At 59.3% G+C, this 15,700-nt stretch overlaps 2 protein-coding genes across 4 annotated transcripts in view; one reads left to right on the top strand and one right to left on the bottom strand.

The window, feature by feature from the left end:
- The first annotated feature begins 893 nt into the window (after positions 1-893).
- CST7 (cystatin F) lies at positions 894-10,849 on the top strand. Its single transcript, XM_057701532.1, has 4 exons — positions 894-979; positions 8,598-8,770; positions 9,620-9,736; positions 10,357-10,849. The coding sequence occupies exons 1-4, from the start codon at positions 910-912 to the stop codon at positions 10,432-10,434; spliced, it is 438 nt and encodes a 145-aa protein (XP_057557515.1). The 5' UTR covers positions 894-909; the 3' UTR covers positions 10,435-10,849.
- APMAP (adipocyte plasma membrane associated protein) overlaps positions 3,146-15,700 on the bottom strand; it is a 38,092-nt gene continuing 25,537 nt past the window's right edge. Inside the window, exons 9-11 of one of the 3 annotated variants that reach the window (XR_009048369.1) lie at positions 14,376-14,623; positions 4,162-4,330; positions 3,146-4,069 (exon numbers count right to left, since the gene is read on the bottom strand). Coding sequence is in view for 2 of the 3 variants with exons in the window: in XM_057701530.1 (XP_057557513.1) it covers positions 14,414-14,623 (210 nt within the window). In the remaining variant the exon portion in view is untranslated. Of the gene's footprint in view, positions 4,070-4,161; positions 4,331-12,415; positions 14,624-15,700 lie in introns of those variants that run through there. The other 2 variants (XM_057701530.1, XM_057701529.1) reach the window with 2 other exon arrangements.

The following is a 15,700-nucleotide window of genomic DNA, read 5'->3' on the forward strand; positions in this document are numbered from 1 at the left end:
AGCTGCCCCACCCCTAGAGCTTCTGCACGTGGGAATGACCCACAGCACTGAGGACAGGCCGGAGGGACCAACCGCCGGCCCCTGGGCTACGGCAGGGTCAAGGCCATGAGCACAAAGCTGTGCCTGGCGGAGGGCACAGGCCCAATGGCTGTTTACATTCATGACACTCCCAAACGCTCAGCACAACCTGAGGAACTGAGGCTTGGGGACCCCCCACCCAAGGTCACCCAGGTGTTCAGAAGCAGAGCCTCAGGCCGTGTGACTCCAGAGCCCCCACTCCTAACCGCGGGCCAGGCTCGCAGACGGCGCTGGAGCAGGGTGCTGGGGCCTCTGGGCCAGACACTGTTCCTTCCTCTCCTTGGCCGGCCGGCTCTGAGCCAAAGGGCCAAGGATCAAATCACTCATCAGCAAACCCTGCTCCTCACCAGGTTCCAGGTCTGGCAATGGTCATCCTCTGCACTGCAGTCGGCACCCTGTTTTCCTGCCACTTCCCAGGGAGAGCTGCCCATTCATGCCAGCAGAAGGACAGTCTCCTGCAGGGGGCCACTCAGACCCCAGAATCTGGGCCTGAGGAGCCTACCCTTTGGAGGAGGAACCCCAAGTGCGTGTGCTTCTGAAAATCCCTGCTCGTTTTTCTGCTGCAACGTCTCTTCCATGTGTTTCAAGGGTAGAAGATCGCAGAGGTTTTGCTCACAGCTCTAACCTCTTCCTCCCCACCCCCGGCAAATAATCGCTGTTTGGAAATTCTTACAAAGGAAGCGGTTGAGTTTGTAGCCGCAAGATGTGGAGGTGAAGAGCGAGAAACCTCCACCCCCGCCCCAGGCAGGCGGTTCGCGGGGCGGGGCTCCCCCACCACCTCGCTGGCTGCTGGTTCGGGAGCCCCTGCCCAGAACTGCCCTGCGCACAGCCATGCACCCTGCCGGGGCGCTGCTGGCCATCTGTGGCCTGGTCCTGAGCGCCACAGGGAACCCTTCACAAGGTAAGAGGGGGCCTCCCCACTGCCTGGAGCCCTGAGCTTGACCCCCAACCCCATCCCAAGGCACATTCAGCAGCTGCCTTTGTGGGGAGCATGCTTCAGGGGAGAGGGAGACTGGGGGGGAGCTACCTGGGGACCAGGGAAGCGCCTCTGTCTCCCACCACTCCCAGGGTCTGCAGGTGCCCAAGGGAGGCCGCCACGGCCCCTCCCACGGGGACAGGGCGCAGGGTGGCAGTCAGGCTGTTTCTGTTTGATGGTACATCCTTCCTGCCTCCGAGGCTGCCCTGTGACTTGGCTCTGGGGGACCCTAAGTCTTCATCCTTCCGGCCAGGTCAGCCCGGGGAGGGTGGACAAGGGGAGCTGCCGCCTGGACTCCAGGAAACAAGGCACAGAGAGGTTAGGCGACTCGCCCAGTCACACAGCCCATGAGCACCTGCCCCCACACGCACAAGGGAGCTGGTGGCCGGGGCTGAAGTGACCAGCACTGCGGGTGGGAGAGAAAGCCCCCAGGAAGCAGCTGGTCTCTGCCCTCCTCCCTCCTTGAAGGGGGCTGGAGCCTGGCCACGGATGACCAGGCAGGGGGGCGCCCAGACAGGTGACCAGGGGACAGCCCGAGCCTCTCAGTCCCTGAAGGTCACAGCCTCAGGAGTGGGTGACACTGCCTCAGGCCCTGGACCATCTCGGGGACCACAGGGACGGGACACCTTGCCTCCAGCCCCTCTCCCAGCCGTTGTCTCAGCTCACACCAGGAAGCCTTAAGGGGCCTCTCCTCTGGGCACTGTCTGTCCTCCTGGGCCTGCTTAGTGCCCATCCGAGGAGGCCAGGCTGGGAAAGTGGCTGGACGTTCAGACCAGAGAAGTGACTCCCTCTCAAAGCCTGAGGGAAGGGCCCGCCGTCTGTCCCGCCTTCCTAAGCTGCTTCTGCCGGCCTCGTTTCCTCCCCTAACAAGTGGGGCAGAAACAGGATTGTGTGGGGAATCCTGGCCCCGGCCGGGGCGGGGGGAGCGGGAACGCTGGACGCTAGCCTCCTTTCCCGGCAGGACTGCCTTCCCTCTGCTGGGGTTTGGTGCTGGACCAAACCCTATCGAACCCACACCTGCACCTGCCCCCTAGGGAGGTGGGAGACGGGCCTGCCCCTGCCGCAGCCCCTCTGGCTGGCCTGGCCCTCCCACGTCAGACCTGCTCTTGGCCCCAAAGCCCAGATGGAGGAGGGTCCAGAGTCCAAACCACATGCAGAGGTCTTGGGATCTGGAGCCTCTCTGAGCCTCAGTCTCACCGTCTATGAAATGGGTAAATCACTGAGCCCCCTCAGGCCCTGGAGGGGCCTGCCTGTGGGGCCCACAGAAGGCAATCCCCCTGGGCCTGGTGTGCAGGGCAGCCGCCCGCCCACACCCCTGCTCCTGAGCCTCTGCTGGCCGCAGCCACCACGCCACATAGATCTTTTCTGCTGCTTCCTTCATGTGACAGATGACAGCCACAGCAAGGGCCTCGGGCCCTTGGTGGTAGAGTGAGAGACTTGTAGGCCCCTGTCTGGTGGTCGAGCAGAGAGAGCTCAGCCCCAGACCCAAGTCTGCCCCAACCACAGCCCTCCTCTGAGAACAGATCCCAGAGCCTTCTACGGTGAGGGGACGGGGGCCCAAGTGTCGCCACCTGAACCCGTGGCGCTGAAGTGCACTGACCTGAGCCCGGCAGCCTCCCTCCCCAAGCCCTTCAGAACCTAGGAAATTGCTACATCGATTTCTTCAGCCACTTTGCCTTCGGTTGAAAATGGAAAGCCCTTCTTTCTCAACTTGACTCTCTTCTCTCCTGGAAAACTCCCCCTAGTCAGGCTTACAGGGGCCCATTTTCCCATCACAGGCCTCCTGGGCAGGGCCTGGGGTCCACCAGCCATTGTCACCAGCAGCAGGAGCTGGGAGGACCCAGAGAACACCCACAAGGGAGGCCCACACTGACCTGTGTGGGGAGGGGGCCACTGACCTGCCCTCGGCACTTTGAGGTTTCTTTTTCCCAGTGGGGACACCCGTTTGCCCTCCCAGCTCCCAGTGCAGCCACTTTGCATATTTGACATTGGACAATCATGACACTATGGCATGCCCTTTATGGACAGGACCTTCCTGTGGATGGTCTCCTGTATTTTCACCACAACCCTGTGGGGTCAGGGCCATCGCCGCCCCATTATACAGATGAGGACACAGAGGCTTACAGAGGTCAAGCAGTTTCCCTATGGCTGTACAGCCTTTGAGAGGCAGAGCTGGGATGCAGTCTGGGCGTGTCCCAGTGGGTTAAGGAAGGCCGGGACTAACCAGCATCCCATTTGTGAAGGGGACACATAAGCTCTCACCACGACGATGGGCTCCTAATTACTCAGCCCCGCCCCCCAGCACAGCTGGGTCCAGATGGGTGTGGCCCCATGGAACTTAGGGCAACCACCAGCTCACTGAGTTCTGGTGTCACACAAGGGGGCGAGGCTCTGAAGGAACCTCCAGGTGGGCAGTGGGTGCCAGCACCCCAGTCTCTGGGCACAGCCCCCCCAGTGTGAGCTCCAGGACCCTGCCCACCACAAGGGCCCCATGATGCTGGCAGAGGAGCAGCCACCCCAAGGAAACCCCCAGGAACATGGTGGCCTCCAGCAGGGATGCCCGTGTTCGGCTCCTGGGCACCCTGGTTCCCTTCTCGGGTCCCCCCACCTCCCGGCCACACCTAGAACACTCCTGAAGCAGGAAGGGGTGGGGAGCTCCAGCTGCCCAAGCAGCCCCCTTCACCTTCCACACCAGGAACTCCCCGCAGGGCTGCGTGTCAGCTCATCGGGGAAGGGCTGCATGGACGGAGGGACGGTACTTCCCAAAAGGTCCTGCCCCTCCCCAGCTTCAGGGCTTCCATGGACGCCTGGCCAGCATCCCAGGCTCCAGTGTCTCCTACGCGACATCGTCCCACGTCTTCATTTTCCAGAAAAGCAAGTTGAGGGACATTTACCAAAACCATTTACTACTGGTTCATTTTACCAGCTGCTCTTGGTCAGGGAGTTGTTGTCCTCTCCTGGGACATTTGCTGTGTGTTTGGTGGTAATTCAAGGGCAGAGTCCATCCTCTTCAACCTGCACGGAAACAGTTCACTTTTGTTACAACCCACAGGGCTGCAGACCACGTCCCCCAAGCCCTGGCTCCGCCTGCTCAACTGGGGATTTACCTTGAAGCCCTAGATGTTTGTGAGGCGCCCACACACTAGTGGAGGGAACGAGTGCCCCACCCGGTGAGGGCAAGCGCAGAGCCTGGCCACCGACATCAGTGGCGCCAGCGTCAGTTCTGAAGAAGGGGGTGTGGGGACTGGGCAGGACAGGAGCTGGAGTAGGAGTCACCTGTGATTTAGATGAAAAGTTACACTTTTCAGCAAGAAACATCAGAATGTTTCCTTGAAGCTTTGCTTCCCATTCTGATCACCAGGAGAGGAGAGACTTCTCGACTTTCTTGAATCAGGTTGAATCAGTGGGTATTGAAGGGGCCTGGGGTGATTTCACAGAAGTGGGTGGCAGGGGAGCCCACTGGTGTGGTCCGAGCAACTCAGAGGCCTGTGGGATCCCCGGCCGTGCTGACTCCCGGAGCAGGTCCCAGTGGTGTCAGGGCAGGTGGGAAGGATCTGCCCGAGGCAGGTCCCACACGGGTTCCTGCCCACGCTCTCGGTCCCGGGGCCAGTGCCACTGCCCAGGTCTGAGATGACAGAGATGCTCCCATCTTGGCCCCAGGGAGTCTGCTCTGGAGGCCCGGGGAAGGCTGGGCCTCTGCTGTCCTCCCTCCATCCTCCCTCCAAAGCCTCACGCCCCTGCATGCTGTGCTCATCCTGGCGCTGTTACAACTGTGCGTCTAGGGGGCAGCCGGAGCCCACCCAGTGCCCACTGTCACCCTGATCTTCCCAGGTCCCTGGCCCCCCATCTCTTGCCAAATCTCTTGCCGTCTGAGTCATTTTTTAAAGACCAACTGAAGAGCTATTTCTCTCCCAAGAGCAGTAAGGGGCCCTCTTCTCTCCTTCCTCAGCCCCCACCCCGCATGGGGGTCTGCCCGCCTCCCTCTCCCCTGTGCCTTTCTGGCCCGAAGCCCGAAGCCCACAGCCCCACCCAGCAGGGGAGTAGGGAGGGAGTCTGGCTCATTTGGAAACCTCACTTCTCTGCACTGCCCGGCCCCTCCCCTCCCTGGCATGTGAGGTGCAGAGTCTTTGTTCCTCCTCACCACCTCTCCTCCTGGGTATCCTTTCAGTCCACGTCACCAGGCCACCGCCTGCCACCAGTGTGAGTCACGATGCCCCCTCTGGCCCCCACACCCAGCCTCTAGCTAAGAACTGTCAGGTCTTCCTCGTGCTCTGCTCTCTCCTCCCCAGCCCATCTCCGCACCTTCTAACTGGTATCCACTCTCAGCTCCCTCCTCAAACCCCTTCTGCCAGGTCACTGTCCCCACCCCGTCCCTGTCCCCCCACAACCTGGCATCACCCACCCAACCTGGTATCGCCCACAGTTCCCATCAGAGAAATACTTCTTGAGGGAGAAAGAGCCCAGCTTTAGAACCTAGGTTTAAACCCGCCCTGCACTCCTTCAAGGCCTCAGTTTTCTCCCTGTAGACATGACATGGGCCCCCTTGGAGGTGGGAGGAGGACAGCACAGCAGGTGTCTGAGCCCTCAGGGGGGCCTCCCTTGGTGGGGGTGGGAGGGGCTACCTGGCTGGGGCCCAGGACCCCTCAGCTGCCTGCCTTCTTCCGGAAGGAGAGCCCCGTTTTGGGCTTATTCTGAAGCAACCTTGCCCTGTTGACGTCTTGAAGAATCGCTCTGAAAATAGGTTTGATTTTTCAACTTTTTTAAATTAAAAATGGGGTTTTATTGCTTGTTTAGACAACTCTGCTGATGAAGCATCACTGAATTAAATTGATGCCTATATTTTAGGGAATGTAGTCACAAATAAACCAACTTCAAAGTTTCTTATAACCTCTTCATAACTTTACCGAAATCACTTAGGAACTGACATCACATGTTTCAGAGGGACATTCATCAGAGGTTCGGCCTCACCTAGTTTCACTTCATTATTATAATCATGTGAAGTTCAAGTGAAATTAATTTTAATATATTTTATTGAAAAAACAGGCAACAGTGGTTACCTCTGCGACACTGAGAGTGAGCTCTAATGTCTTTGTTATACTTTTCTATATTTTTCAAGTTTCCTACCAAACAAGTAAGCTTATAATCAGAAAAAGCAATATATGTCGATTGTACAAATAAAAAATAGACCGTTGTGGATATAGACCCACAAACACACAGGAGACTGGACCGTCCACCAACTGGTCCTTCGCGTCTGCTGTGCAGACTATGCTGACGAGCAGAAATCAAGTTGTTTTCCAAACAGAAAACCACGCTGGACTTCCTGCCGGCAGCCTCCCAGCACCAGAGTCGGAGCCACGGGCTCGGGGCCCAGACAGCCGACCCACCCAGCAGCTGTGTCCAGAGACCTCAGTCACAGCCCAGCCCGGAGTCTGTGGGGACGTCACGTGAGGGCCAGATTACTGCAAAGGAGAGTCTCAGAGACGCCGGGGACAGAGCTTTGTGGGCGACCAGCCACAGCCCCACCTGCTGGGAAGTTCTCACGGGGGTGGAGCAGGCCTGCCAGCTGAGCGGGCTGCAGGGCCGTCCAGAGCTGCATCTTGACCCAGGGACCCAGCGGGGGCCCACCTGTCAGGGGGGGTCCCGCTCGGGCGGGCAGTGTCAGCCCCCCTTACATAGAGGCTGTCACGGGCGCCAGCAGGTCATGCCCAGGATACAGGCCCTACGCAGACCCTACCTAGACCGGGCCCACACCTTCTCTGCCCACTGCCAGCACCCCCTCCACTGCTGCACCCACACGGGGAGAAGACCCCTTGGCTGGGCTGCATAGGGCCGGTCGCAGCCAGCCTGGTTCTCACACCTGGTGGGGGTCTTGTGTGCCCACCGCCGCATCAGACGTCTAGTTCTAAGGAGGGCTTCGCACAGACCTCAGGTGGCAGGGGAACTGGCCTCCTCCGGAAACCTCGCTCTGAGCTGATGGGATCACTGATACCCTGGCAAGACCTCCCCACTGAGCTGAGCTGAGCTGAGCTGAGCTGGGCGTCCGCCATGTCTCACCCTCTGCAGTGACCCACGTACAGGCCGGCCCCCAGGAGAGGTCCCAGCACACTTGACTGACCCCGGCCCGGGCTCCTGGGCAAACAGCCCCACACGGGCCATCCTGCCAGGTTCTTGGGTCCTGGACCACTGGCCCTAACCCCCACCCCAAGCTCCTCTCAAGTGAAGGTCCTCTCAGCCCATCAGCCCCGTGACTGGGGGGTCCCTGTCCCCAGCAGGACACCCCAGTCCAGCCCCTGAGGAAGGAAGCCCTCACATCACTGTTTTCCTCCCAGAAGTCGAGATTTCTTCGCAACTGGGGAACCACGTGTCCTCAAGACAGCAGGGCCCACACCCAGCACCCCGGGTCTGAAGTCCCAGGCAAGTCCCGCGTGAGGAGGGGACCTGGGCAGCAATGACCCCTTCTCTCCACACGCAACATCCGGAAGCTCATCCACAAGTCTCCACTTCCTGTGGCTCTGGCCTGTCCACCGCATGCTGACCCCGCCCCCGCTGAACGCACCACAGGTGCTCCCCAAGGTCACGGCCAAGGGAGGCACAGTGACCTTCCAGGGCAACGCAGGCCGATGGACCCTCCGCACCTCTGCACCAACCAGGTCGCGGCCGAGCCCTGACTCGGGCCGTGCACAAGGCACAGACACCACGTTCCACACAACTCAGTGAAAGAAAACAGACGAGCCGGCACCGCGGGATGAGTCAGCCCCGGGTGACCCCTGGCACAAGATGATTTCAGGAAAATCTGGGGGATTCTTAGTAAAGAGAAGTGATCTACAATCCAAAGCCCTCTTCCCGTTCTCCTTCCCCCACAATTTAGATTTTAATATACAAGGAGTCCGTGACCACTGCAGCAGAACTGAAAACATAAACTTGAAATCAAGTCACCCCTAAGCCACCAACTAGAAAAGCCACCACCCACCTGTTGAAACACCCCAAAGGAGGCAGCACACAGGGGCCGCGGGGAGCTGGCAGCTGGGGAAATTCGGTCGAGAGTCCTGGGGGCAAAGGACGGCCTTCGGGCACTTCCCCACAGCCACTTGCTGGGGACCAGCTGAGGGGTCAGAGCCAGACGGTGGCCTCGAAGGCCAGGGGTGACTTCTCTGAACACAAGGGCTCATCCTAACAGCGGGTCTGGGCCTGGACGGGGCGGGTCTCCAGGCTCTCCTGTAGCTGTTGGAAACAACCTGGTTCTGAAAGAGGCCGTGCAGGCAGGGATGGGACAGACGACATCTTACCCACCTCTGTGCTGCCCACCGCACTGGCCCTCAGCTGGGGCAACCACGGGGACGCAGGGCAGACGCACTGGGGGGCGAGGGGTGGATGGGCCAGGAGGGCGCACGGCCAGGAGAGGGGGGGAGCAGGCCGGGTGGGTGAATGGCAAGGGCTGGACGGGACGGGCGCCACCCTGGGAGCAGAGGCAGGAGGTGTGATCCCTGGACCAAGCCTCCCCTCGCCACAGCGATGATCTTGTCTGGTTCTGTTTCTTGTCCAGATTTTTGTTCCCAGATTCTTAACTCAGGTGTAAAACCAGGATTTCCCAAGACCATCAAGACCAATGACCCAGACGTCCTCAGGGCGGCCAGACACAGCGCCGAGAGCTTCAACAACTGCAGCAACGACGCCTTCCTGTTCCGGGAGTCACACGTCAGCAGAGCCCTCATCCAGGTGGGGTCTGGGCTCAGGACAGTCCGAGGTGGCCAGGTCTGACCACCTAGAGTTGGGCACCAAGACCAGCGCCATCTCTCACCAAACCAGCCTCCTCCCAGGCAGAGGCTGCAGCACGGCGAGTGGCGGGGGAGGCTGGGGGGCACTACCACAGGGCACAAGCTGCCCCACTGCCCACCTTCAGGGCTGCCTGCCTGCAGGGCTGACCACAGGCTGCTGCTTCACGGCCCCTAAGCACTTTCAGCAACACTGCCCCCCACCACTGGCCCATCCCCACGAGTGTCAGACCCTGCGAGGCCCCCATACTTCTCAACGACCCTGTGCGGGCGGCGTGGTGCTCCCACTCCCACAGGGCCACCACGGGGCACCAGGCCTGGCTCATCCTGGCTCCCGGGAACACAGCTCAGTGAAGGTCCAGGACACAGTGAAAGAACACAGCCACTCTCAAAAAGCAGGGGCCCAGTGCATCCGGTCAGCAAGCGTTGTGGTCACTGACGGGGGGGCTGCCTTGGGGAGCATGACCCAAAGCCCCGAGGATGTGTGCACATGCTGACTCACGAGCACAGTCACCCCTGGGAACAGGACTGGGGGGCAACTTTATTATCTTTATTCTTTGGCAACTGCCCTCTCGAAGAGAGGATGCTCTCCCGACCGCAGACGGTGGTCTGCTCAGGTGAAGCAGCCAGTGTCAGGACTCCAGGGGCCCAGACCCGAGGACTAGGGTCTTCACTCCCCATCACCTGCAGGAATGCGTGCCCAAGTCGGGGGGAGGAAGGTGGGCCCCCAGCTCACCCCAAGTCTCGCCATGTCCTAGACCCAGTGACCCAAGCCCACCCTCCGTCCCCTCAGGTAGTGAAGGGCCTGAAGTTCATGCTGGACTTGGACATCGGCAGAACTACCTGCAAGAAGACCGGGCACAGGAGCCTGGACGACTGTGACTTCCAGACCAACCACACCCTGAAGCGGGTAAGAGGGGTCTGGCCTCCCCGCTGCTCACACCGCCCCCAACCACCACCTCCACAGCTTCAGGAATCACCCTCAGCACTTCTCTACGTGTGAGGTTCCTGACCCCACCCCTAAGCAGTTCCCATCCCCACCCCTGACACGGGAGAGTGGGAGGCAGCCCCCCAGGTCTTCCCAAACGACCAGCCCTCCTTGCTCCCAGAGGCACATCTCCAGGGAGTAAACACTGCAGGTGTTGGGTGGAGGCAGAGCAAAAAAAAGCTTGTACGTAATTCAGAAATTATATACACAAAGGGAGAACAGATGTGGCAAAATGTGCTAATCTGTAAATACATGTGTTGAGTATATATTTTTGAATTATTCTTTCAACTTTTCTGTAGGTTTGAAATTTTTCAGACTAGGGCAGGGAGAGAATCCTTCAGGAAAGAAAACACACATGCACACATGTGGGTGCGCACACAGACAGGCACACACGAAGCACACGCACACAAGCACATGCATGTGTACACACAGCCCCTCCCCCTGGCAGTGGCGCCGGGAACCCGCCTCTGCAGGGGGTGAGGGTGCCTGGTGGGGTGGGCAGCCTCTGTGAAGGGGGACCCTCAGGCAGCGCCTTGTTTCAGACCCTCAGCTGCTACTCTGAAGTCTGGGTCGTCCCCTGGCTCCGGATCGTCGAGGTGCCCGTCCTCCACTGTCACTGACTCCCGCCTCCCAGCTCCATCCCTGCTGTCACCAGCCCCCCTCCGGCCCTCGCCCCCTCAGATACAGCATCTCCTGAGAGCAGAATGACAGAGCCCCATCGTTGCTGGGATGGGAGAGCGACCTGCCCCACGGCTGGATGAAACACATCACATCTCCTCCTAAACTAGTCTCCCTGACACTGTGCACCTAGATTCAGGGTCTGCACAGACGGGGTGAGTCCTCCGATGGGGATTATTCGGGTTCTCAACCCCGAGGGGCCCTCCCACCTGACTGCCCCAAGGTCCCAGGCCCACAAGGAAAGCCCAGAGGGCCATCTTTCCACCTGAATAATCATCCCAGCACTAGGCGGGGACCAGGCCATCATGACCTCTTGGGTGAATAGCTAGGAATAAACCTGAATAAAGAACTGAGCACCTCGAAGCAATGCCTGTTGCTGGGAGAATCGGGGAGTCAGGTGAGCGTCGGGAGGGCCTGTTCCCTCCACAAGGCCTGAGAGGCTTCTCCAGCGGCCACTGAACCAGACTGAAGACCAAAGCCCTCGAGACAGCCCCCACCTCCAGCCGCGCGGTCTTCTGAGCACCCCCCACCCCCACGTTCTCTGCTGCCTGAAGCTCGGCACCAGGGCAGGTGGGGAGGGGTGGAGCTGGCAGACCCCACGGCCCACCCTGGAGAAGCGGGCAGAGTGGGGGGACGAGCTGCACAGGGCACTGCGGTGGGTGGGAAGGTGGGAAGGCACTCGCGCTGGAGGCAGCTCAAGGCTGGGCCATGCGGGCGAGGGGACCCAGACACCTGCACCGTGAGCCCGGGCATCCTCGTCCAACTACAGACTAAAACAAAACTCGCTGTCACCTTTTAAAAGAACAACGTGATAATTCACAGGAAACAGAAAACGTGCATGAGGTCCGCACGGCGACTTAGCTCGCTGTCGTAAACATGATTAGCACAAACCCCCGCGTGAAGGTCCTCTGGCTCCTGCGACGCCCAGAGTCACAATAATGCCGCAGCCACCTCTGTGTCTGCGGCCCCGACTCGCCTCCTGGTCACTAACTCGGGCAGTGGCAGCCACTAATGTCACGCGATGCTGAACTCACCCGAGACCCTAAGGGCCTCTGAAGGTAGCCCTCTCGCGAACGTAAGCGAGTTCAGCCTGTGCCTGACCCCATCCATCAGCAGGACGGTAGGCGCGCCGGGGTCCAGACACCTCGGGACACACCCGTGGGGCCACTGTGACTGACACAGAGGACGCAGGCTCCGAACGCCCCTCTGTCTTCACTTTCAAACACGCACCAGAGCACAAGGCCGGCATCTCCTGACAACTACGAGGCCAGCCAGACGCTGCCCCACAGGCCTCACTTGGCGCCAGACAGGAGAAGTGTGGGGGGAGCAGCCTCATGACACCCGGCCCCCGACTCCCCCTGTGCCGGTGACCGCGTCTCTTACCACAGGTGGTGGATGTCAACCAGTGGTGGCCTGAAGTCCCGCACGGCCACCCAATTCTACCTGCTTTTTAAACCTAACCAGCTTTGCTCTGACTCAGAGGGAATGATTCTGACAGCGGGAGCTGTACCTTCATCTCATTCACTGTCAGGGGGAAAATGTACAGTTAAGGACCCAGGATTCTAAGACACACAGCACCAGAATTACGACAAGAAGAAACACTTGAGGTCTCAAACTGACCAAAGCCAGTCAAACTGCGGACAAATGCCCTGAGCATTCCTGAGCCTCCCCGCCAGGCCCTCCACCCCTGACTGCTGGCCATGCAGACTCTGGGATCCAGCTCCGGGGCCCCCGCTCCAGATGTAGCCCAGCCCACCCCGGGTTGCAGACGGGCCAGGCTCTGAGGAACGCCCGCCGCCCAGGGGACCACCTGCAAGGCTTAGCCCCGCTGCTGCCTCGGTGCCCGGGGACCTGAGCACCCGCAGGTGTGACCCCTGTGCTGGGCAGCCACCCTGCCTCCCGGCCCCGCCCTCCGGCCTGTCCCTCTGGGCAGGACCCTCCCCAGCCTCGGTTCCCGCGTGAGACACGGCCGTCTCCTTGTATCATAAAGAGGTCCATGCACGTGAAAACTCTTCTACACACCAGAGCAAATGTTGATGACAAAAACCTCAACATGGGGCCTCTGTCCTATAAAAGGCAGCAACTGAGTCCTGATGGAGTTTTTGTAACAGATAATAAAGAAGCACACAGTGAATGAATCACTTGATTAAATTTTAAGAGCATGTTAGTAATTCACATTAAAGCAAATCCCGTCTTATGTTTACAACAAAAGCCTGTCATATGCTTAAGCCTAATGGGGCTATATTTTGCACCTGACGGTGGCAAATTATCAGATAAAACACAGGAAATAACACTTTCAGACAAAAAATCAACACCTGAGTCAAAAAAAAAAAAAAAAAAAAAGGACACCTTTGCTGAAAACTGTGAAAAGCTACCAGCTTCTCTGCACTGAGAGCACAGCTCTCAGTTCCCAACCAAGAAGAAACATACAGGGTCAGCGAGCTTGGGTTGTGTGTTTTCACAGCAGAATGGTCAGGTTTCCTGCAGACTCAATACACGGGGGGATTTCTGCCTATTAAAAATCATTTCCTATGAAGTTACATCACCTGACAGGACCTGGGTCACATCACTGCCACGCGGCCAGTCTGCGAGCTCTACGCGGCTGAGCGCAAAGCCAGCCCCGAGCAGGCAACTCGGAATGAGCCCCCATCAGATCCTGACTCTCCTCCTAAAGTGGGGGGAGGGCAAGGGGGCTGTGAGCCAGTACAAGACACAAACGGTTCAGGTCTCACCACGCTGTTGGCCCTCCTTGACGTTCAATGTCATGTCCTGTTCAAAATATTGTCTTTTCAAGTTACAAAGACAATTCCAGAGACACAATCCCTGGTGCGTTCTCATAAACACCCAGGAAAGGACGGAGCAGACATTAGCCCCACTTTGCAGGCTGGAAACAGGAGAGCAGTGTCATGTGGACTGAGTCCGCGCGGGAGGCAGGCGGGCCGTGGGGGAGGCCCCAGGCAAATCTAAACATGATCCCAGCAGAGCGGCCCTCTCAACACACAGAGGAACCTCACTCACTGCTGAAGTAGACTCAAGCAGAGAAGAAATTCCCAGGCAACACCATCAAGAGGTTAATCAGCAGAAAAGTCCATTTATTATCACACCACGTGGATCACCTCACACTTGGGACCACATGTGGACAGACCCATCGGGATACACAGCAGCGTCAGGCTTGTGACACTAGAGCAGACATGACCCCAACACATACACTATTCACGCCTGGGTCTGGGGGTGAGGAATCAGGTGTGTGAACAGGACTCCTGGTGCCCAGCACCCACTTCAATCCCTGGTCTCTGATCCACACAGCAGACTGTCCACGGCAAAGCCGGTGAGTCCCCTGAGCCGCTGGGATCAACGTGCCCTTCCTCCACACACACCCAGGTCCTGCCTTCAGAGCGCTGGCAGGGACCCGGTAGGGAGGGGCCCGGCGGGGCAGGAGGGTGGGAGCCACAGGCACCCAGGGCAGAGGCTCAGGTCCCGCACCTGACTCTGGGGAACACAGCTGTGCCATCTTCGCCCGCCAAGCCCGTCCAAGGCGTCACACGCATTTGCTCCAGGCCCTCCTAGCCCTCCCCGAGCCCCTCCCACAAAGACAGGTATCACCCATTTAACGCAAAGACAAGGCTGGCGGGACACAGCCAGCAGCAAACATGAGACACCAGACGACTCGCCCCCAGCTCCATCCCACACCTGAGGCCTGTAAAGTGCACCAAGTCCCCAGGTCCTAGAGAATCACTGGGAAGGTTTTTTAAGAGAAAATGGCTTTACGTGGACTCATCTTCCCCACAGCAGATGCAAGACCAAGCCCGGGTGAGGGTGCCCTGCGAGGCCCCCACTCCTCCACGGACTGGCAGGCGCAGGTGGGAAGGGTGTGTCCACGCACCTCCCGGGCCAGGGACGGCGCGCAGGGTGACGACGGGCCTAAGCAGACGGCAGGCGGAGTCTGCAGAGGAAGGGGGATCTGAAGGAGCCCAGGTACAGGTGCCCGTCGTGCTCGTGCACTTCGCTCACGTAGCTGGCCACCTGCCCGTCGGGGTCGTGCAGGCTCCTCCGGAAGGCCCCGCTGTCACTGAGCTCCAGGACGAGGCTGTACCGCGGCACAAACTTCAGCACCGTCTCCTGGCTCAACAGCTGCGAGGGAAGCACAGTGTGAGGAGAGCATCACAAGGGCAGGTACGGCCGGTGGAGACCAGACAACGAGCCCACGTGGAGTCCCGCAGGCAGGGCACCGTGGGTCTTGTCACCTACTGTGCACATCCCACCCGCCCTGCCCCCCACCCTCTCCTGGCCGCTGAACCACCTCCCCACCTGCTCCCCTCCACATGGCAGTGCAGTTGCCTTTTAAAAATATCTACCCCATCCTGCCACCCGAACCATTCAGTCAAGGAGTAGCTTGTGGAGCTGAGCAGGGCAGATGTGTGTAGGAGTGACCCAGACCAGGAAGTCGGTCTGCGCGGGGAGAGTCCATGCTGGAGAAGAGAAAGGGCCATAGCTCCAAGCAGGGCATCAGAGCCCAAGCAGGGGAGATGGTGTCCTGCAGCAGGGTGGCCTGGCACAGGCCGTGAGCCCTTGAGGGGAAAGACAGGCCCCTGCATGTGGCCAGGAGGAGGGAAAAGAGCTGGTGTGGGTGCTAGAGCCCAAGCCGGGGCCATGTGATGCCAGGACCACATGACAGCCAGGCCACATGAGAGCTGGGACCACGTGACAGAGGACAATGGCCACAGACTGGGACACCTGGGGAATCTGATCACATAGGCATGAAGGAGCATGGGACGCAGGTTTCTCGTCCTTAGAGAAAGGAAGTACAAACACAGACGGTAAGAACACTGTGGTACTGGACCAGAAGCAGAGATACCAGCCTTACTTGCAGTTTTCAATTTAAAGAAACAGATGAAGATACATAAATGTAGGTGTAAAGGTCTGTGCACGAAAACATGTGCACACACCCCCAGCTCTGTCACGCGGGCCTGGGAGTAGTGACCCCCTATCAGTGAGCACACTTAGCACCTGTCCCCTCTCAGAGGAACCGGGGTCCCTGGAGGAACAGCTGAGCAGGGCAGGGAAAGGACGAGAGAAGCCTGAACCATGTGCAGGGCCAGGAAGCAGGAACTACTACAAGAACAACAGGGACACGTGCAAAGGTCAAGGGGCCACAGGGAAGGGGCTCCCACTGGCCACAGCCGGACAGTGTAAGCGTCAAAATAAGTC

The sequence above is a fragment of the Hippopotamus amphibius genome, chromosome 12 (genome assembly GCF_030028045.1).
Source record: "Hippopotamus amphibius kiboko isolate mHipAmp2 chromosome 12, mHipAmp2.hap2, whole genome shotgun sequence".
In the NCBI taxonomy this organism is placed as follows: Eukaryota; Metazoa; Chordata; class Mammalia; order Artiodactyla; family Hippopotamidae; genus Hippopotamus; species Hippopotamus amphibius.

What these genes read in the sequence shown, in the direction of transcription:
- CST7 (XM_057701532.1), top strand. Translation starts at nt 910, where the DNA reads ATGCACCCTGCCGGGGCGCTGCTGGCCATCTGTGGCCTGGTCCTGAGC. An exon ending in CACAGGGAACCCTTCACAAG is followed by an intron (nt 980 to 8,597) that starts GTAAGAGGGGGC and finishes TTTCTTGTCCAG; the next exon opens with ATTTTTGTTCCCAGATTCTT. An exon ending in TCAGCAGAGCCCTCATCCAG is followed by an intron (nt 8,771 to 9,619) that starts GTGGGGTCTGGG and finishes CCGTCCCCTCAG; the next exon opens with GTAGTGAAGGGCCTGAAGTT.